At 40.3% G+C, this 22,140-nt stretch overlaps 1 protein-coding gene across 1 annotated transcript in view; it reads right to left on the minus strand.

Moving 5' to 3' along the window:
* Positions 1 to 22,140, minus strand: part of Me2 (malic enzyme 2) — a 44,280-nt gene that overhangs the window by 17,035 nt on the left and 5,105 nt on the right. Inside the window, exons 2-12 of the mRNA XM_051201254.1 lie at positions 19,806 to 19,925; positions 16,860 to 16,993; positions 13,433 to 13,582; positions 11,916 to 11,991; positions 10,394 to 10,555; positions 10,009 to 10,112; positions 7,461 to 7,570; positions 7,269 to 7,366; positions 6,719 to 6,832; positions 3,421 to 3,535; positions 1,198 to 1,340 (exon numbers count right to left, since the gene is read on the minus strand). Coding sequence (XP_051057211.1) covers positions 1,198 to 1,340; positions 3,421 to 3,535; positions 6,719 to 6,832; positions 7,269 to 7,366; positions 7,461 to 7,570; positions 10,009 to 10,112; positions 10,394 to 10,555; positions 11,916 to 11,991; positions 13,433 to 13,582; positions 16,860 to 16,993; positions 19,806 to 19,913 — 1,314 coding nt within the window. The 5' untranslated portion in view covers positions 19,914 to 19,925. The remainder of the gene's footprint in view (positions 1 to 1,197; positions 1,341 to 3,420; positions 3,536 to 6,718; positions 6,833 to 7,268; positions 7,367 to 7,460; positions 7,571 to 10,008; positions 10,113 to 10,393; positions 10,556 to 11,915; positions 11,992 to 13,432; positions 13,583 to 16,859; positions 16,994 to 19,805; positions 19,926 to 22,140) is intronic.

Consider the following 22,140-nt stretch of genomic DNA (forward strand, 5'->3'; position numbering starts at 1 on the left):
TACACAAAACAAACAACAAAAGCTCCATTTCCCGGAGTCACTTTGATCATCTACAAGAATAAAAGAAGTGATTACACAGTGAAGATTAAAACACTATCCCATAGAACACTAGGGGAAACCCCACTACATACATGCATATGTACATACATACATGCATATGTACATACATACATGCATATATACATACATACAATAGTATCTGTAACTGACATATAGTACAGCACCCATGTCAAAGGCCCCAAAACACAGACTCACTAGCAGTCTGGGTTAAGTAAGAAATCAAGTCCAGACAGCCTTCAGTTTATGGCAAAGTAAAAGCCAGCCCCAGTAAAGGCAAATCTGATGGTAAAGAGCATCTGAAGGAAGCAACAGAATTTATAAAATAAGAAAAAGAAAGCAGAATTTCTGATTATTCTGAATTTCTACAAGTGAAAAACATACACGAATAGACACCAAAACCCTAAGGACAGATTAACACAGTAGGAAAGTAACTGCAAAGCAGAAGGGACCAAGCCAATCAGATAGGAACACAGCAAAGCGGCAGCACTCACAATACTCACAAGAAATAGACTAGACATGGTTCCAGTACTGGCCATGCAGACGGAGTCTCACAAGAGAGGATATGGCCAAGCACAGATACCAGCCCTATGCTTCCTAAACAGAAATGAAATTCCAGTACCAGCCATCGAGCCATAGACTCAGAGCACTCTAGACTCCAGGGAGACCTAACACAAAGAAAACCATACCCAGGCCCACGCTCAAACGTAAATCAAACCACAATCCAGAAAACAACAAACTTTTTGAAAGCACTGAAAGACACTAACTACCAACTGTCAATTCCATGTGGGGCAAAAATGCCCCCCAAAATGAAGGAATATACTACCAAGAGAATTCCTCAGACCTGTACTGAAGTTCTTTTGGGAGGAAAATGATCCCAGACAGAAGCAGACAGGCAGTGTGGATGGCTATTGGAACAAACAAACACAAAACAAAACAACAACAACAAAAAACAAGAAAAAGGAAGCATGCTTGATTTCAGAATATCCAGAGAAGCACAAGACACACAGCAAGTGTGAGAGTGAGTGGCTGCCGGCGTTAGGAGGCTACTGCCCTCAGAACTGATGTTAGACTTGGTGACCCACTGCCGATCTCCACTTAGCACTGAGGAACCAACCACACGTGCACGAATGACAATACCTCTGTCAGGGTATATGCTTCTTCAGCTGTGCACTCGGCCTGTGCTGTAGGGTTACTTAGTGCAAATATTATGGGCCTTTCATTGATGGAGGCCATGGCTTTGATCACGCCAGGAGTAAAAAGTCGGCCAGCGCCTGCCACTCCTGCAATAAATAAGGGGAAAAAGCCATCAGTACAGGTATAGCAAACGGGTTCTTGCTAAGTACCTCTATAACCCATTTACTGTAACAAACCACAGGTAACATTGCAAAGATAGACTTTGTTTTGATGAGAGACACTTATTGTCTAGCACAGAGTAAGCTCTAGGAAAAACTATAAAAACGTATGACTATATCTTCCATTCTAACCAGTGACAAGGAGACAGTGAGTCCACTCATTTGAAGGACCAGAAACAGACCCTCAGAGAGATCAGACAGTATCTGCCAGGGCCTGGGGCAAATGCCAAGTCATTTAGTGGGCAGAGTTTCAGCCTCAGGGGTTGCGACCCACAAGCTGAGAACCACTGCTCTATAGAGATAAACAATGAGTACATAACATTCTAGTTTCTATATTGAGCTTTGAGAGAAGTGGAATAGAGAAACTGTAAGATTTCTCCTCAATATAAAAAGTAATAAGAATTCTTATCAATAAAAAAAAAAAAACAAAAACAAAAAAAAAAAAAAACCACAAGCATACTTGTCTGAGCACAGGAACTCAATGCCAAAGCTTTACTGCTCAACATTAAGCCAGGTTCCTAAATGGAAACTAATGAAATGCAGGCTTGTGAACTCCAATCTACAGTTACACAGGCAGTAGCACTGGATCTGAGCTGAGAACTCAGGGCTGTGTCAGCACATGTGAGCCACACGTGCCTCATAAAACACATGCAAAGCCTCCATTCTGTTGTCAATGCAATGCCCACTCTGCACTGGACTTTCCTGGTATAGTCCATCAAATGACCTTGGCCTTTTAAAGTTGCATCAATAATCACAACCCTAAAACACTATAGAGAGCAAGGCATATAGTCCCAGCACTTTGAGAGGCCAGGCAGGGCACTCACTGGAGCCCAGCCCAGTGATTCAAAGTCAGCCTACAGGACAGTAAAACAACTTCAGTTTTGTTTTCAGTTAAAGTTAAAATGTAATTTTAAAATTACATTTAGCTATTTAGTGTCTACATGTGTATGTGTGGGGGTACTTTGTTATGGAGTGAATGTGGTGAGGACAACTTGAGGGAGACATTCCTCTCCTATTGTGTGAATCCTGGGGGGCTCAACACACACTAGTATCAGGTAGTAAGCCTTTACCCACTGAGTCATCTTGCTCGGCCCTGTTTCCAGATTTTTAGGTAATATTTCAGTATGTAGCCTAATCTTGCCTTAATCTCTATAGAGTGTTGAGAGTAGGAAGAGTGTACCACCATAACTAGCATGAAATTCTGTCTCTTAAAATTTTTATGACCCAGACAGTGGTGGCACACACCTTTAATCCCAACACTTGGGAGGCAGAGGCAGGCGGATCTCTGTGAGTTCACAGCTAGCTCAGTCTACAGAGTGAGTTACAAGACACACAATGCTACATGGTGAAATCTGTCTCAAAGAAAATAAAATAAAAAGAATTTTATGCACAGTAACCAAAAATATTAATTGGAGTCGGCCCTCTTTATCTGTGGGGTAATGTATATAGAGATTCAATAAATGCACATTTTTCAATGTAGCCTGAAAATTCTGGAGGAAACAAAACTGTATGTATTGAATATGTGCAGACCTTTTTTGGGTATCATTTCCTAAAGCCACAGCTGAAGAACCACTTATACAGCATTTATACTGTTTAAGTGTAAGTCACCTACAGGTGTGCTCAAGTATATAGTGGGGTATGCACAGTTATGAACAAGTCTTATACCTCCTTGTTTGTTTGTTTTTTAAAATGGGTTTGGGAGCCTGTCCTGGCATTCTCTCTGTAAATGAGGCTGGCCTCAAACTCACAAAGATCTTCCCGCCTCTGCCTCCCAAGTGCTGGGATTAAAGGTGTGTGCCACCACAAGTCCTATACGTCTTAACATTGGAGACGTAGGTGTAGCAGGTTTGGGTATGTCCAGTGGGCCTGGCACCAGTCCCAATACACTGAGAGACTACCTGTATATGCTAAAAACAAGGTAAAATACATCAATTTACTTTAGTAATCCTATATGGTAGTTATGGCAGATAGCTATGTAACAGGTTTATTTATCAACAGCTTCACTTACCAATTATAACTGAAGGCTGAAGTTTATTTACTGCATCTTCAAAAGTTCCAGGTATGTTCTCTGGGGCCCCATGAGCAAATGGTTCCTGGTTACTATCTATGCTAGCAGTCCGCCCCTGAATGTTTTAATAAAATACATTATCAGTAAGCGTATATTCAACTGGACACATGAATTATCAATTAGATAATTTTGCCCTTATAACACAAATGCATTTTGTTTATTTTTTCTTCAACCTTTATCTTCTGACTTCCCAGAACCCACAAATTCACATCATGTCTAGAACATAAACTTTGCAGACTCTCTCAAAAACTCATTCCTTCCATGAAAGTCCTCCTAAATTCAATATTTACAATGAAGAATCTTTAATATTTTAGAAATGTAATATAGCAAATATTATAAGTTTGCCCACCAAGTGGGGAAATGACAGCCTACCAAATTTATAAACAGTCATACCAAAAAAAGAATTGAACCCAGGGCTTGGAACATACTAGTCAAATGCTCTACTGCGGAGGCAAACTCCCCAACTCCCCTCCCCCTTTAAGATAGGGCCTTGCATGGCCTAGCCTTGGCTGGTCTCAGACTCACTACATGGTTTAAGCCCTGCCCAACAGTCTCTAAGTGGAAAAGATTAAGATTGCTCAGGGTACAGGCTTTACTACCTCCACATCACCACAGCTCTGTAGTGGGAACACGCAGCAGTGTATCCAAATGGATGACAGGGTTAGGATCACTAGAAGAGACCTACAAGCCAAGCTACTTTAACTATAAACAACAAGACACACTTGAGGGTGTAGGTGAGTGGGGATTCTCGCCTGTGTGGAGGAAACTGATGTAGTCACCAACACACTATAGTCATTTTAGACTTGAACCCTGGATGAAAATCACTACTACAAAGTGAAGCCCTGAACTGTATACCAGTAGAAATGCATTCCCCTCCAGGTAAAAATGTCATGTTTACAAAACACTGCAGTATCAGCACCTTTGGAGCAACAGTTCAATAATTCACAGTCTGAGCTTCATGCTCAAGCAACATTCCTAGGTAGGTATTCTGCCTCCATCTCTTTAAAACTGATGACTTTGACAACAATAGAATTTCTGATCATTACAAAAACAAAAAACAAACAAAAACCCAAAACAAACAAACAAACAAAACAAAACACAAAAAAAAGTCTTCTCAAGAGCAACCAGGGCTTTTCTAGTCCTCCATGATCATTTCAAACTTGTTTCTGTGACTATACAATTGCATAAGGAAAACAAAACAAACCAACTCCCTCTCCCCCCAAAACGAGAGGAGTTTTGAGAGGACTAAAGGCAACAGTACATATAAAGTGATCCCAATATCTGGTTGCTGACACCAGTGAAGGAAAAAGGCCCAGGACTAGAGCCATGCATATGTCCTCTGCATGTAAGTGTATGTGGGGATAGCATGCCCAATACATGTAAATGGGAAAGAACTGTCCTGTCACTAGATTATGATGCAAGCAAACATGGAGAAATAAAATAGTACTGCATCCTGGATAGATGAAAATATGTCATACAATATAAGATCCACAATATTCTTTAGCTGATTAAAAACAGTAACTAACGCAAAGGAATGCAGCAGGCAGGCAGGCTCAGAGATGCTAAAATAATTGGGAAGATCCTACCACAGATGAACTGACATGGGATTACAACCTATATGACATTACAACATTAAGACTTTTTGCTCAAATATTAGATGCATTGCTAACAGTTTAAGTAGAATATTGGGTTCCAATTCAAAACTCAAGTTTTAGTGTTAGGGGTGTAGCCCAGTGGCATACATAAAAGCCTTCGGATCAATCCCCAGCACCACAAAAATTTTAGTTTAGTAGAGTCAAATACAAGCAGATATAGTAACTGTCCCATTTTTTAAAAGCTTGAGAACACAGCCAGAGAAAATAAGTCTGGTACCAGAAGACAGATTATGATTTAAGTATGAAATAGGAGTCTTTATAAAAGACAGTGTACTGCCAACTTGACACAAAAAGCTAGAATCACTTGAGAAGAGTCTAAATGAGGAATTATCTAGACAAGGTTGGCCTTTGACAAGTCAGATTTTGTGTGTGTGGGGGTCTATGGGCTGAAGATGGAAGATTACAAAAGAACTACAGGTGACCAGGCAGTGAGTTGTCTCTGTCATTTCTAGAGCTTATATATTATCCTTCTGTGGTCTTTGAAGGAGTTGAAGACAGAGAGTTATGGTTATAGTTTTCCTTAGTTAGGATTAAAGATAAGTTACATATAGGACTTTAGACTCACAAAGATAGAATAGATGATGGAATATTTTCTTAAATCTTGATAAATGTTAACGGACTAAATAGTGTTCACTGTAATTCTTATTTGATAACTGTTGTGTGATATATTTTGCTATGTTAAGGTTAAAACCCTTCTTTTTATTTAAACAGAAAAGAGGAGATGATGGGAGATGTCATTCTGTATGTTTCTCATACTGGTTAATGAATAAAGCACTGTTGGCCAATAGGAAAGCTAGATAGGAGGGACTAGGAGACAAGGAGGAAATAGGAAGTAAAGAGGAGAGCCAAGATGGAGAATCTGGAGAAAGCAGTATGCCGGCCGGCTCCCCGGTAAGAAAAATACATAGATCAGCAGAAATGGGTTAATACTTAAGACAGAGCTAGCCGATAAGAAAGTAGTAACTGGCCAACAGTATAATATCAAATACAGAGTCTCTGTGTGTTATTTGGGGCTGGCTTGGCGTCGGGACAAGACCAGGCGGCAGGCGGAAAAACCGTACGCCTTACGCGCGCGTGTGCGTGTGTGCGTGTGTGTGTGTGTGTGTGTGTGTGTGTGTTGGATTGTCTGGATTGCTTTAACTGAGGATGGATGGATGGGAAGCCTACCCTGAATGTGGACAACTCCATGCCATGGGCTGGGCCTAGACAGGGTAAGAGTAAGGGAAGCTAGCCAACAGCAAGCAAGGATGCTTGCACTTATTCTCTCCTCTTGAGTGTGGTTGCGACAACTAAAGGTTCTGCCATGAATTCCCCACAATAATGGATTATAAACTGCAACTGTAAGCCAAGTCAGCGCTCTCTCCCCTATGTTGCTGTTTTGTTGGGGTTATTTTATCACAGCAATAAAGTGAAACCAAGACAGCAAGATGGGACGGTCTCTGCTGACAACACAGTGGAGGCCAGTTTTTACACATTACCCACCAGGTAGTGGGATGTAAGACTGTAAGGGATGATACTGGCAGCACCCAACTCAAACACCCCAGCCAAATGCCCTGTTGGTTTTCCGAGTTCTGCATCCTTACCTTAACTAATAAGCCATTCTTGTCAAACATCCAGACCTTCCTCCGTGCCTTCTCTTCTGAGAGGCCACTTTCCACCATAGACATAACTATAAGATTTGCAATTCCAAGTGCAGCCTGTCCAGTAAGCACATATTTAGAAATCAAACCTAGAGTATGAGGTGATGCTCAATTGCTTTATATTCAAAAGGATCACATTATCAGCCATATTTGTTTTGTTTCCCCTTACTAATCACAGTCTCTCTAACTACAAATTACTTATTTTATGAGATCACAATTCACACCATTTCAGAAAATTCTAAATTCAATGTGATCTTCAATAAGCACCAACACGTTATCTTACTTTTTTTCTTTTGAGACAGTCTCTTTATATGGCCTTGGCTGTCCTGGAACACACTATGTAGACCAGGTTGGCCTCAAACTCACAGAGATCTGCCTGTCTCCGCCTCCCAAGGGTTAGGATCAAAGGTGTGCACCACCACCCCTGGTCAGTCTCACGTTATAGAAGAAAATAGAGTATTGGTTTTAAAGTATAAAAGCTTTAAAAACTCACCTCTCCTGCTCCAAGAAATAAGATTTTGTGCTCTGAGAGTGGTTTATTAATAACCTTTTGGGTGGCAAGAAGACCTGACAAAGCAACTGCAGCTGTCCCTGTAGGAAAATCCATGATTTTTACGATGAAACAAAAAGACACATTATAAATACTTAAAAGGCAGGGGAAGAAATCATTTCACTTTTGTTTTACCTTGAATGTCATCATTGAAGGTACAGTATTTTTCTCGATATTTTCTTAAGAACCGGAATGCATTATGATTTCCAAAGTCTTCAAACTGAATGAGTGTGTTCCTGCCGTATCTAGAAACAGCAAACACTTTAATGATTGTGTTGAAAGTACCACCATTAAACAGATCTCCTGTTTACTGTTTCTAGTAAGATATTACACTGGTTCAAGGCCACGAGTTTCAGAGCTTGTAAAAGTCTAGAGCCAAAATGTAGACACCCATGACCTGATGAACACAGAGGCATAAATGGGCCCATGAAAGTGTTTTCCAAAGGCTCAGGAGGGTGTTTAATGCATACAAGCACTAAGCAACCCCACCCAAAAGGGATTCTTATGCATGTCAGAGAGTAGAGCTTCTAAATGGATGACTGACAACACAGGAAGGCATGTTAAGTAAACAGTAGGAAAAGAACTGCTAGGTGAGTTCACTTTGGTGAACAGGAGTCAGAAGGGAAGGCTGTGCAGGTATGGGAGCACACATGTGTATCCTGCACCAGAGGTGCTTAAGGCAGGAGGATTACAGGTTTGAGGCTAGTCTAGAAAACATAGGAGATGGACTCAAACAAATAAACCAAGGGGGGAAAAAAGGGCAGAAAAGCCTGGATAAGGAGGTGTACTGGATCTTCATGTGATAAACACATAATATGAAGAGGAAAATTAAATAAGAGCAGGAAGAATTGACAAAAAGCCTCCTGCTAGTAAAGAAAACTTACCAGTGGTGTATGGCACATACACGTGTGGGGAGATGAGGAAGACTGAAGTAACAGCTAGGAGTCTACACTGACCAGGAAACATGAAGCAGATGCCATGGAATACCAGAACAAACTGGAAAGTGTGGGGCAGTTCAGGGCCAAGGCAGTCTGGAGATCTAAGAAGACACTGCTTTGTTGTCTGAGGAAGGAAAATGAAGGAAGAAGGGACAGAGGGCACTGTGGGGAAGTTAAGCAGTGCAGCTCTGAATCTGTCATTGTCTTTCCCTCTAGTAAGCAATTCATTACTGAGTATCTCCATGTGCCAGTAATTTTAAAAGTTTGGAAGATGGTTCAGTGGGTAAAAGTGCTTGCCCAGAAAGTGTGAGGTCCTGAGTTCAAATACCAAGAACCCTCAAAAGAGCTGGCCTCAGTGTAAGCATAAATAACCCAGTGCTTACAGAGAGGTAGAAAGCAGAGGCAGGATTGTCTCTGGAAGCTGTGAAGTAGCTAGCAGCATAAAAAGCATGCCATATAAGAGAGTAGGTAGTAGAAAAAAACAACAAAGAGACCCAGCTTTAGGGTTGATACATGCACCAGCATTCATATACACAAATGCATATACATGCACATATATGTACAAACACACACACAGGAGGGGCACAGAGAGAGAGAGAGAGAGAGAGAGAGAGAGAGAGAGAGGAAGAGAGAGAAAGAAGAAGAGAGAGAGGAAGAAAGAGAGAGAGAATGCATAAAGACAAGGAATTTGGGTTTTTAAGCTGTGGTAAGAGAAAACCATTGAGACATTTCCAGAAAAAAAACAAAACAAAACAAAACAAAAGAAACCTAAAACAATACACATTTTTAGAAGACTAATCCTGGTATTAGATGGAAATGAACTAGAGAGAAACTGGCTGGAGAAGGGTTTAGAGGAATCCAGGGGAGGTGAAAGAAGGCTGTGCTAACAAAAGAGACAGGCTTAGGAGGTACGCAAACAGCAGTACCAGCTGATTCTGAGGAAACACTGATGGGACAGTTGGTTGATGGAGGCCAGTCATAACCATAACCGGCACCACAATTAAAGGTTTCACAGCAGGGTGAAGATTACTGCCATTACTAGCAGTTAGGAGTGGAGAAGGCAGAGTGTTTGGAAAAGTAAAGCATTCACTCTGAGATACTGTGACAGACTTTCTCAAGATAGGATCCCCCAGCAGTCTGGAGAACAGGGCTATACAGGTGGCTTTATGAGTCACATGTATGGAGGCCACAATTTACTAACATGCAAGAACGGAGAGTCTAGCTCAATCATATAGTTATTGTCTAGCATGCGTGAGGCCCTGAACTCCATTCCCAGGACAGCAGCCCACAGACACATGTGTAAGTAGAGGATCTATTCACAATGGTCCAGGTACAAAGCTTGCCAAGCGGGCCTGCAACCTGAGTCCAACCCACATAGAGGAAGACGGAGAGAACAGACTCCTAAAGGTGTCCTGAACTTCACCCGCACATATGCACACTCCTCCAGACATAAACAAACAAGCCCACAAAATGAGCCCAAGTAAGATGTCAAGGATTCAGGAGAGGTGGGAATGAGCCCAGCCATGGGAGGCTTATGGGAGGAACACATTGCAAGAGTTTAGGAGAGGTAAAAACGGACTTCTTCCAAAGGTCAGGTAATCCCAGCCAGCAATGCAGAACAGAGGTACCATCTGTGCCAGCATGTATCAGTGGGTCCCCACAATTTAATCCTTCCCTTACAAGGACATAAAAGAAAACATAAAAGAATGCTCCCCTCCCCCCCATCCATCAACTTCACGGGGTACCTGTCAGTAATAGCCTTCATAAACTCATCAATGAGATCATCATAGAGTTGGGAGCGATCTCGCTTCTGATACAAGCCCATATAAAACGGGTCTTTCAAAAGTGCCTATATAAGAAAAGTGAATATAAAAATACAGTTTTTTTATTACAGTATTTATTTACAGTAAACATGTAAGATAAAACTTTAATCCTTTAGGAAAGTTAGACTTGATTCACTCTTATGTAAATATCAAAAGCCAAGTTTAAGACAAAGATTAACATCTGAAATGAGAAGATTTTTTTTCCCCCTTCACAAATCATCTTTAAAGACGGCTATAGTTTTTTATTTGTCTGTTTACACTAAGGGAGGCTGGGCAAGGCTGGGCAAAGGAGGAGGGCGTTACTCACTTTATTATCAGTCCCCACGTCGATACACACAGGCAGGCATTTCTCAGGCTGTATGCCTGCACATGCTGTATACAGACAAAGTTTTCCTACAGGGATCCCCATTCCATAGACACCCAGATCTCCAAGACCCAGAATTCTCTCACCATCAGTCACCACAACAGCCTTCATTATAAATAAGACAAAAAGGGTATTAGAAGCTGCCAAAAGTAGGACACTAAGGAGCACATCTTAAAGAGGATGGATTCTTTTGCTTTGCTTCTACTCTCGCTTTCTTACCTAATTCCAATTACAACCCCACAGAGTACACATAAACTACGACTTCTGCCTACGATGAGGTATTAAAGGAGAGCTGACTAGACACACTTCCCACCTGACTTAGGCTTATGAACAGAATGAGGGGACAGGAACACCAAGCTAAGTATTCTTTCCATAGACTGAAACATAGCAGAAGACAATTAAAGTCCAAGGTTATCACATTAAAAAGTCTAAAAATAAACAGCAGGATCTACCAACCTAGGGCAATCAAGAAAAACCTTAGCAAAGTAAAGGAGAAAAACCATCTGATATATAATATGTGTGTGTATATATATATATATATACACACACACACACACATATATATACACATATACATACATACCTGTGTGTGTGTGTGTGTCTACATACAAGTCTGTAAGATGATACTGTACATTTAGTTATTTTACCAATTTTTTTCTAAATTTTCTGAACTAATGACTTTGGAAGGATGAGGAGAGGGAGATGGTGTCAAATTTAGTACAAGCTGGCCTAGAATTCCCTAAGTAGCCAAGGATAACACGATCCTTCTACTTTCACCTTGTACGTGCTGGGGTTGTGCATGGCTGAACTCATGATTCATCAGTATTTACTTTGGTAAAGAAGTCACTCATAATAAAGGGAGTAAGAGTACTGCAGTGGCAAGCCCAGCACCATGCAAAGTTCTTTAAATAAAGCATACTTTATTCGGTATGCTTCATGAAAGACAGTTACAGTGGCCATAGCTTGCTACATTTAAAACTCTTGACAGTGTAGTATTTGCCAAGGATCTAAATCCACCTTAGGCAAAAGAGTCAAAGACACAGAGAGAACATAACTATCCCCAGAACCAATGTCCCTATGTCATTTCCTTTTCGGAGCCAGGATCTCATATACCCCAGGATGGCCTCAAACTTAAGCTCTGACCCTCCTGCCTTTCCTTCCAAGTGCAGGGATAAGAGGATTACAGGTCTGCATGGGCACACTTGCTCCATCATTTGATGAAGCTGGAGGAATATGACCAAGCTCGCTTTGTACACTAGTGCCAATGTCATGCTCACAACAAGCACTGTCCCAATTGTCCATCTCACAGTGATTACTACCAGCACCTCCTCAGACACAAAACACACATCTGCTCGTACATTAGTGTAAATAACTCAGAGAGACAAGGGAAACTCGTTCTTGGCAATCTAGAGTTAACTTACAAGGAGGAGAAGACATTGTGAGAAGGAGGGTGTGGTCTTAGTACCTTAACATGGTTTTCTGGCCAGTTATCCACAATTGATCTGACATGACCTCTGTCTGAGATTGAAATAAACAATCCCCTGCAATAGAACAAAAACACCTTTACATTTCCTGACAGTTTTTTCTATATTTTTGTCCATAGTTGGGATACTTAAAGATATTTTAATAAAACATCAAGATATGGTTTAATTTCTAAGCACTGATTTATTTCTACACAATTCACTCTTTCAAATGCTAATTATGTTGCTTATAGAAGAGCTATGACAAAGATTATTGTTAATTGATGTGGTCATTTTCCCCAGAAGAGATGTATTCACATTTTATGGTCTAACCATCCAAGTGAAAAATAAAGTAAAAATTCCTACATAAGATACAATGAATTAATTCTTTAACAGCATCCAAAAGACCTGCCCTGTTATGTCTCCTGTCAATTGTCATCTGTGGTGCATATGAGAATCACAGAAGGAGCTTTTATGAACTATACCAGTGCCCATGTCTAGATTAACTGGACCATAGGGTGAGATCTAGGCAGTACACTTTCCAGTTTCCTTTAGCCTGAGTTGAAAAACACTCTTCTAATAGGAAACCACACACACAGCCAACCACCAGGCTATCTCCTAGAAATGTTTTAGATACTCTGGTAATAGCACCACACAGGTTAAACAGTGCTTTTCAGTGTCTGTCAGCAAGTTTCTGTCACATAAGCACAGAGGGTGCTAAGTTCAGGCTGCTAGATATTCGTCTTCATCAGAAACTTGTAGGGAGAAAGTTGGCAGGGTTCAGCCTCTTAAATAATTTAACAGGTGCTCCTTACAGACTCAAGTTTGAGAGGTGCCTTAGACTAGATGGGGTGGGGTGGCTGAGGACTGAGAGATGCTGCCATTCCCGGTCTAAATGCCCACAAGGATACCAATATGATGTGAGCTGGCCATAGGAAAAAAACAAGGATTAAGGCAACCAACACTCTCAATAGTTTTTAACAGGTTCTTTCACCCTTAGGTGATAGCCAGCCATATGTTCACTCAGGGACTTGAGGCAATGGCCCCCAGAGGAAGTCTTCCCACCAAGATGTACTAAAATGTTTGATGGTGTTAGAACAGTCTGAAATTAAAATAACTCATCAAAGCTAATTTCCCTTTTAAAAGGGAGGACAAGCATCAGAAATTAAAACTGATAAATGAGGAAACCAACCCCAACCTGGCAAACTGCCAAAAGGCTCAACAGTAATTGTGGTGGTGGTGGTGGTGGGGGGAGAGAGGTACAGTTACTACACAACTCTTCTAATAATGGCAATAATTATTAGGGGCTACTTAATTGAGCAATTTCTAGAAAAATAAAAAATATGAACATGTTGAGTTTTTTATTAATATCAATTAGGCTTTTAATACAAATGGCTTTTGTGAGGTGAGAAACCTGGCAGGGATAAGACTGTAACACAAAGAAATCTAGTTAGATGTTACAGAATGATATTTTTCTTATACAATAATCAATTATATATTGGTGTTTAAAAACTAGTCTTACTTAGGTCTTCTAAAGATGTGTCCATATTGGGAACAGGCAAGACCAACTGTTGGTGTATATACAATTGGCATCAGACTTTCAATATCATCTTGCAGTATTCTATAGAACAGTTTCTCATTTCTTTCTTGTATGCCCATTATATAAATGTATCTGAAATTAAACACATCAAATAATGACTAAGTTAGCTAGCATCACACTGAAAATTGACTTTTGAAAGTTAACCTAAATGTCTAAAACTGTTCCCTTTACACATACACACATACTTCTCTCTCTCTCTCTCTCTCTCTCTCTCTCTCTCTCTCTCTCACACACACACACACACACACACACACACACACACACAATTCTATAACACTCAGTACTAAAAATTAGCAAAACACAGATTACTTAAGTGGTAGATGATAAGAGAAACAGCAGCTAACCCTTTGGACAAAGGCCTGGAGATGCTAAGGGGGTAACAGGAGGTCCACATGTAAATGACGAAGATAAAGGAAGTGGTACACATCCAATGTCCACCAAACACTGAAGGCCCCAAGCACTGCTCTGAAGTCCAGGGACACAGGAAGCCACCAATGCTGATGAGCTTATAATACAGTTATGTTTTAAGCTTTATTAGGTACTTAGAGCAGAAACACCACCAAGAAAACAAAGGTTAAAAAAAGAGGCCATTCTTAATTTCTTCTCTTTGTCTACCTCAATCTAGTAGATCATGGCCTTCAGCGAACACCTATACATATCCTTCAAATATGTCCATTTTTTCTCCCCACATCCAGTCGAAACCACTAGACTTTATACAATTTTCCTTTCTTGCTCCAATCCATTCTTTTAAAACACATTGTCTGTGATCACTTTTAACTGTCCTTAAATAGATTCTAAATGCCAGTAAAATAAGGCTCAAACCCCTAAAAGTTAACTCCCTCCCACACCCCTGCCAGTATACTTTCCAGCCTCATTTTCTGACTTCATCTTCTTAGACATGGTGCATCTGATGGCCTAGCTTATCTGCTAGGGACAGTCCCTTACTCATGTCTTCTAAAGCAGCTCAGAGGCCATTCCCTACTGCATACACATACTCGACCTTCCTGTACTCTGCTCACACTATACCCTATTATTTCTTCTGTACTCAACTTCACGTTGCTTTTGTACTGTTAAGGAAAAAAATCTCTTAAGGGAGTGATCATCTGTAGAAGGGAGGGAATACTCTTTCTTATGCTGGGCTGTTAGAGGGAGTCACTTCCAGGGAGCCATGCAATCAAAGGTCAGTAATTTCCTCTGAAATGGATTGAGTTGTTCAGCTATGGTATTTGGTGGATTGGGCATACTAAACATACCTTCATCTTACAATATTTTCAATGTAAAAATGGTTTATTAGGACATAACTCCTTCTTAGGCTGAGACCTTTGTATTTCTATATTTTATTTGGTGAATATGTAAGTAAACCATTTATATGAATGATCTGTATTTTCTATATACCCACAATTTCTCTTCACTCTAGGAAAATATTCAAAAGAATCAGGCTATAAAACAGAAAAGATAGCTTCCTAAGAGTATTAAAGAAACAGATGACCCATCAGGCATGTGAGAGGGGAGCTCCTCAGCCTACCACTCTTACCTTCATCCTACATTAGTCACTTCTGTCGGCCTCACACTGGCCTTGTTCTTACCCAGTCTCTTAAGATGTAGGGGTAACAAACACCCCAACTTTCACACTCATCACCACCCTATTCTCTTCTCTATTACCATTTAGGAAGTCACTCGTATGCACTTCTCTACCATACCACTACAAAACCCTACCAAAGCGTGCATGTCCCTGTCCACCAATCAGACAGTCAACTCCAAACAGGCTGATTTAACTTCATAGTCAGAAGCCTAAAACAAAGCCCCAAAACCTGAACCAATGCTACATCTCTCCTTTTCTGTAGAGACAAACACTGCCCATGTAGAACAACAGTACAAATGAGATCATTCCTCCAGGGCCTGCTCTTCATACATTTTGTTGTGTTTAGACAGGGTCTCACTATGTAGCACAGACTAGCCTTCAAGTTATGAGCCTGCTCCTTCTGCATCAGTTTCTTAAGTGTTGTAACACCTGAGAAGTAAATTACTACAATGTCAGGGTTGCTCTTTTTGACCCATCTAACTAGGAAGAACCTTATTTCTTAACTGAGTGCCTCTTCCTCACCAAATAGGCTTAATCCTTCTACATTTTATCTGGGAATTCGAATTCTATTTTATAAAAAAACAAAAAACAAAAAACAAAAAACAAAAACAAAAAAAACAAACCCAAGTCACTAGCACACCTACCCTTGCCAATATCCATGTTTATCTCCCTCTGGATTAAGAGACTTTCATCTCTGTACTTGACCCCAAGCCTTCCTTGGGAATCGTGTTGTAGCGGTTTCTCCTGGATCTGTTCAGTGCCAACTATGTACACATTCAACTATGAACACTCAAACCAGAGTTCTACTTTATTTATGGTTCAATGTCTCTCTCCCTCCTCTCACTTAAACTTCTTCAGCATGAACTACATTTTCCTTCTACCCACTCACTTTTCAATGCAATTACTTTTTGTCCCATTGCATCAATGGAACTACTCCTACAGGCCAGCAGTGTTTATATTTACCCCAACAGATACAGTCAGTCTTGAATTCAGAAAATTCCCCTCTATGTGACTGTTGGCTTGCAACATGCTTTATATTTCAGCTCAGACACCGCTTCCTTCAGAAAGTTTTATCTCATTCCCAAAGTTGGGCTACATGGCCCCCATGTTCTCAGAATAGATACCATGTGCAATTTTTCTACCATAACACACACAACAGTACAGACAGAGTGCAGTTACAGTCAGAGTAGCTATCAGCTGCTGAAGTCCTAAAAGGTGGGGCTGTATGTTACTGGGTTGGTCCCTGGGCTATCAGGAGAGCATTATCAGCAGATGCAACCTACATATAAAAGCCATTAACTCCCTCATTGTTTGATGTCCCATGCAACCTCTAGAACCTTACAGTCTCTACCAGCAAGAAAGCCCTCTCCAGAGGCAGCCCCTTACCCCTGCATTCCTGCACTTCCAAGTCCAGCAGCAGAATGTCACACACCAAGTAGGATACAAGTGAAAGCCGTGGAATAAAATGTGAACAAATTAGACAGAACCTCCTGTTTCCAATGTTCTAACCACATGTGGAATGTTGTGAATCCAAGTAATTATCACCAACACAAAACTTATTTCTGCCAAACTCTACAATAGTGGTCACTGGCAAGAATGCTTTAAAGCGAAGAAGACACAATCACCAGGAGTTAGCTGATGAAAAAGCAAACTTCATTGTGAGAGTATACATTTCTCGTGACATAATCAATCACACCATGATTCTAAAAAAAAAAAAAAAAAAAAAAGACTGCTAACATAAAAACTAAACATCCAGTCAACTCTTACTTTTCTAAAGGGCTAGTCATTTTTTTCAAGTTTCTATGGAATCGTAAGGCTTGAATATCTTGTGTTTCTATTTTAGGAGGTAAAAGTCCTTGAAGACCAAGCATTTGTCGTTCTTGTAATGTAAACGCCATCCCCTAAAAAACAGAAATAAAGAATTAAAATTAGTACTAACTGCAGTAGCAATAACGCCGTTCTTTAAAATACAATTTAAGTGAAAATTCTGAAAAGTAAAATACAGGAATTTCAAAATTTCTTAAGACTGATGATATCACATATTGATGAATGTATGGGAACGGCTACTTTACCTCTTGGAGGTACTGCTGCTGGGAATGGAAGGCAAACTAAAGTACATATTAACGTCTTGTTTTTCTGGGGGGTACTGACACAGGATTTCTGTGTAGCCCTGGCTGTCATGAAACTTGCTCTATAGACCAGTAAGGTCTCTGCTTCCCTTGTGCTAGGATTAAAGTTGTGTACTACTAACCTGGTTACACTTAAATACTTTAATGCACATATTTTCTAATGAAGCAATATGACCTGCACATAGCCACTCTAGAAAAATATCTAGTTAAATAGGGAACACAGAGGTATACAACCATGATTGATTCTAATGGTACGCCTAGATCTCTTGGCTATTACAAACTAACCATGCCATCATCTATGTCACAAAGAATTTACAGTATATCTATACCATGAATACTAGAGTTGCCAATCAAAGAACATTGTTAATCAATTAATGCTTAGAAAACTCATAAAACTTCATGTTATATATAGTTGCATGTAACATATAAAATGAAATCAACAAAATAGAGCTAAAAGTTAATGTATGTCAGAACATATTCAAATTCCAGTTTTTAGCTGTGGGATTAATTATATTAAAATGAACCCAGCAAAAATGCTGGATTCCTGAAATTTCTTTCCTCATGAAAGGGGTAAAAGCATTGGCCAAATGATCAGAATCAACTTTTTTAGTTCTGGAAAATAACTGAAGGCTTATTACAATGTTCAGGGAGCATTTATCCAAGAAAAGCAGCTGAACTTAGTTTCAGACAACTGCTTGAAACAATGTACTACACCCACAGTAAACAACAGGCTGAACAAAAAGCTGCACAGGAAAAGGCTTAGGGGATAAGATGACCATGTGAGTGAGACACTGAAAAGCTCTGAGATACTAGGGGAATACAACTTCCAGGAAAGCCTTGAAAGAGCCAGACGATAACTGGCAGGCTCTGCTCTAAGAGCAGGAGCTGTAAGTGGTGTTTGAGTGGTGCAGGCATGCATGCACCATGCAACAGAGCCCTTAGTAAAGCATGGGAGACCAAATAGTTCTAGCACCAGACATTTAAGTTTTTGTCTTATCACTGGTTGACTGCCAAACTAACCAGAGACTTCATTAGCTACATGTAATAAAAATAACCCACACTTAAATACTACTATAATGTAGAACAGCTCAGTGATAGAAGTTTGCTCAGCATGTACAAGGCCTTGAGTCTGACACTCAGTGCTGCGTTTGGAAGAGAAAAAGTAGGAAAGAAGAAAAGAAAAATGAAAACTCTATCTCTCTAAGAAGCCAGATGTGTGCTGGAGATCTGGAGGCAGAGGAAAACCAAGAACGGATCTCCTTGTTTAAGCACACTTTAACAGTGGCTTGCATAACCCTTTGCCAGTGCTGGACATGCTAAGGTGAGGAGTAAGTACTCTGTGCACCTACTATGTCTTTTGCAGGGTTCAAACTCCTGTAAACATGGCATGCTAAACAGCTTGAAATTTTTTTTCTTATAGTCGAAAAAAATTAGATTGGCAAATATTTTATGGCAAGTCTTTTACTCTCAATGCAGCATTCCCCAAAAGGCACACTTCATAGATTGTGATAAACTGTCTTTCCTCTTGCAAGATTTCTCTAAAAAAATCTCTTTTCAGAATTACATTTTTAAAAAATATTTCATTGTCTTAGTTAGGGTTTCTATTGCTGCAATGAAACATCATGATCACAAAGCAAGTTGGGAAGGAAAGGGTTTGTTTGGTTCACACTTTCAGATAACAGTCCATCATTGGAGGAAGTCAGAACTGGAACTCAAGCAGGGCTGAAACCTGGAGGCAGGAGCTGATGCAGAGGCCATGGAGGGGTGCTTCTTACTGGCTTGCTTTCCCTGGCTTGCTCAGCCTGCTTTCCTATAGAACCCAGGACTACCAGACCAGAGATGGCACCACTCACCTAGGGCTGAGCCCTCTCCCCATTAATCACTCATTGAGAAAATGTCTTACAGCTGGGTCTCAAGGAGGCATTTCCTCAGCTGAGGCTCCGTCCTCTCTGATGACTCTAGCTTGTGCCAAGTTGACACACAAATCCAGCCAGTACATCTTGTATATATTTATCCAGAGTTATATTTTATCAATGCCTTTTTTACAGTGCAATGCTACCACTGAACTAATTCCCCAACCACTACCCACACATCTCTTAACCACACACCAGACACTATGCAAAGCAAAACAAAAGCCCTGTTTTATACCCCCATAGAAAGCATCAACAGGCAGGAGCTACTGTTATGTCATTTTTTTTTTTTTAGATGACATCAGGTGACTTGCCAAGGGGTCTTACTTGGATGCCAGTGTCATACAGTAAATACAGGTCAGGATGAGTCAAAACCTGAATGTTTTCTCGGGAACACTCAAGAGGCAGAGGCTCTGAATTCGAGGCTAGCCTGGTCTACAGAGTGAGTTTCAGGACAGCCAGGGCTTCACAGAGAAACCCTTTCTTGGGAGAAAAAAAAAAAAAAAATAAAACAAAGAAACAATGAAAAGATGTGGTACAGAAAAGGCAAGTTTCCCCAAAAGGCCTTAGTTACTCAGCTATAAAGCTATCAGATAGGAATCTTTCAAGCCTTATCAGTATAAAAGCACACCTCTACCAGGAAGATACATCACGTTGGCATTAATGTTACTAACCTTGTTTGTTCTTGGATTCAACATGAGTGGTTTGCCTTTCTCCTTCAGGTGCAAATGTCGACATGTCAAAGTACAAGGAGTGACAATGGCTCTTACTCGGGAAAACATCTTTTTTCTCACCTGGGAAAAATAAAGTGCTGGTAAGAAACACACAGCTCCCAAAACATCGCCTCACTCACTTTAAAAGCAGATGTGGACACTCACTGCACACTGGAAAACATTTTAGTTTAAAGGCATCACTGAGACAGCTGACAGAGAGGAAGATGACACTACTTACATTACATTTCCTGACCTTGGCAACTGAACTATACTTCACTGTCAATCTGACTGGAATTAGAATCACCCAGGAAACATACCTCGGTGTCTATGAGCACATTTCCAAAAAGGTTTTGTGGGAAAGACTTAAACTGAGTGTGGGTGATACTCAGCATGGGCTGGGGTCCTGGACTGAATGACAAAGGGGAAAAGAGTAAATCAGCCCTCATGTCCCTCTACCCCTTTGGTCCCAGCAAAGAGCTCTTCGGAACTCTGCAATGCTCTCCCTGAGGAGATGGCCCTTTCCCAAAATAAACTCCCCCTCTAGGTTTTTTTTTGGGGGGGGGGTCAGGTTTTGATCGTAGCAAACAAAAACCAAATACATAGTAACCACAGGTAAGATGCTCTACTTTGAATGCATGTTACAAAGTTATAGGGGGAAAGGTTATGACATATGTGTAAAATCCATCTTTTGAAATTATTTTAAAAAGAAGTCTATGCCGTGGTGTCAAGTGTGCCAGCAAATGCTGTAATAACCATTTAATTTCTTTAAGACCCCAAGGAAGACTGAAATGGCATTACATGTAATATGTATCATACAGCTACCTATATACAGCTATGTAGAATGAGTATGTAGCTGCCCAGAAAGCACAAATGTGTAGCTCTCGGTTGTCTGTCCGCAGATGTTATGGACAGTCTTTTCGCTTCTCCACTTCTCTTTTCAACCTTTCCAATAAACGGGAAGAGCCTTTGCTAAATAGAATTTCAAAGTCAAAGGACTGCTAATGAAGCAGTAAAACAAAAACACAGCTTGACCAACTAAAGAAAAATTACTCAAAAGCAACCACAAAATGTAGGCACTCAGTTCCAGCTTTTACAGAAGTTACAAAGACAGTATGGAGTTCACGGATTTACTTTCCTCCTAGTTTTTAGTTTCTCCTTTGCTTCCCCCAGGAAACAATACTGAAACAATGGGAATTCTCCAGGGAAGAAAACTGTGTACCACACTTTAAATTTAATCATCAAACAAGACACTAGCTTCAAAGTGTCTCAAGATTATACTGTTTTATGGGCAAGCAATACTGTTTTATGATGGTGTAGGTTAGCAATCAAAATGGGTGTGCATTTCTAAAAGCAACAGGCTATGGCCTGTCTGTACATAGTCTTTGACCTAAGAATGGTTTTCACATTTTTTTTATAGGACCACAAAAACACATTATGTGAAATAAAAACACACAACATAAAGAAAACACATATGGCTCAGAATACATAACTACTTACTCACTGGTTCTTTACACACACACACACACACACACACACACACAAAATCGTACCCACTAGTCCCTGTGCAGAGGCTATAAACCCTGAAGAATCTCAAGAATATAAAATCTCCTGCCCATGTTACACTTGCACACATCCCCCACTATGGGCCTGGAAATTAGCAGCATTTCTGAATTGTTTTCTACAAATATTTCAATCCAGAGATCAGCAATTTCAAGTAAGGCCAATTTTCAAAGTAATGTTGATTGCACAGTCATGGCCACTGAAATATTGCAGTTTGCTGAAGGTGTTTTTTGCCACCGCCAGAAATCAGAAGAAAGGTTCCCACCTTTGCATAAGGCTTGGAGCCCCACCAACACATCCACATCTGGAGGGCGATGCTGATGTTAGATATAAGGTAAAGCTGAAGACTTGCAACACTGTCACAGATGTTCTACTCAACTTACATAGCCCTGGATACAAGCAACATTAAAGAGTGAAAGGGAATATAGTGAAAAGAATGTGTGAAAGAAAGGTTTTCTGCTCTTGAAGAAAGGGGGAAAAAAAATCACTGTGCATAAAAGGCCAAGACAGGGGGAAAAAAAAAAAAAGGCCAAGACAGAAATGAATTTCATCAAAAATTTTAGGGAAGGAATTTAAGCATTAAGTGTGAGCCTTAAGAAAAGCTAACAAAGAAAATAAGTGGCAAGAAAAAAAAAAAAAAAAAAAGATTAAGGAAAACCTAACAATCAAAATTTCCAAATCCCTCAAAGATCCATCTATGATCCAATTCTAGCCAGCAATTCAAATGCAGCTGTGA

The sequence above is a fragment of the Phodopus roborovskii genome, unplaced genomic scaffold (genome assembly GCF_943737965.1).
Source record: "Phodopus roborovskii unplaced genomic scaffold, PHOROB, whole genome shotgun sequence".
In the NCBI taxonomy this organism is placed as follows: Eukaryota; Metazoa; Chordata; class Mammalia; order Rodentia; family Cricetidae; genus Phodopus; species Phodopus roborovskii.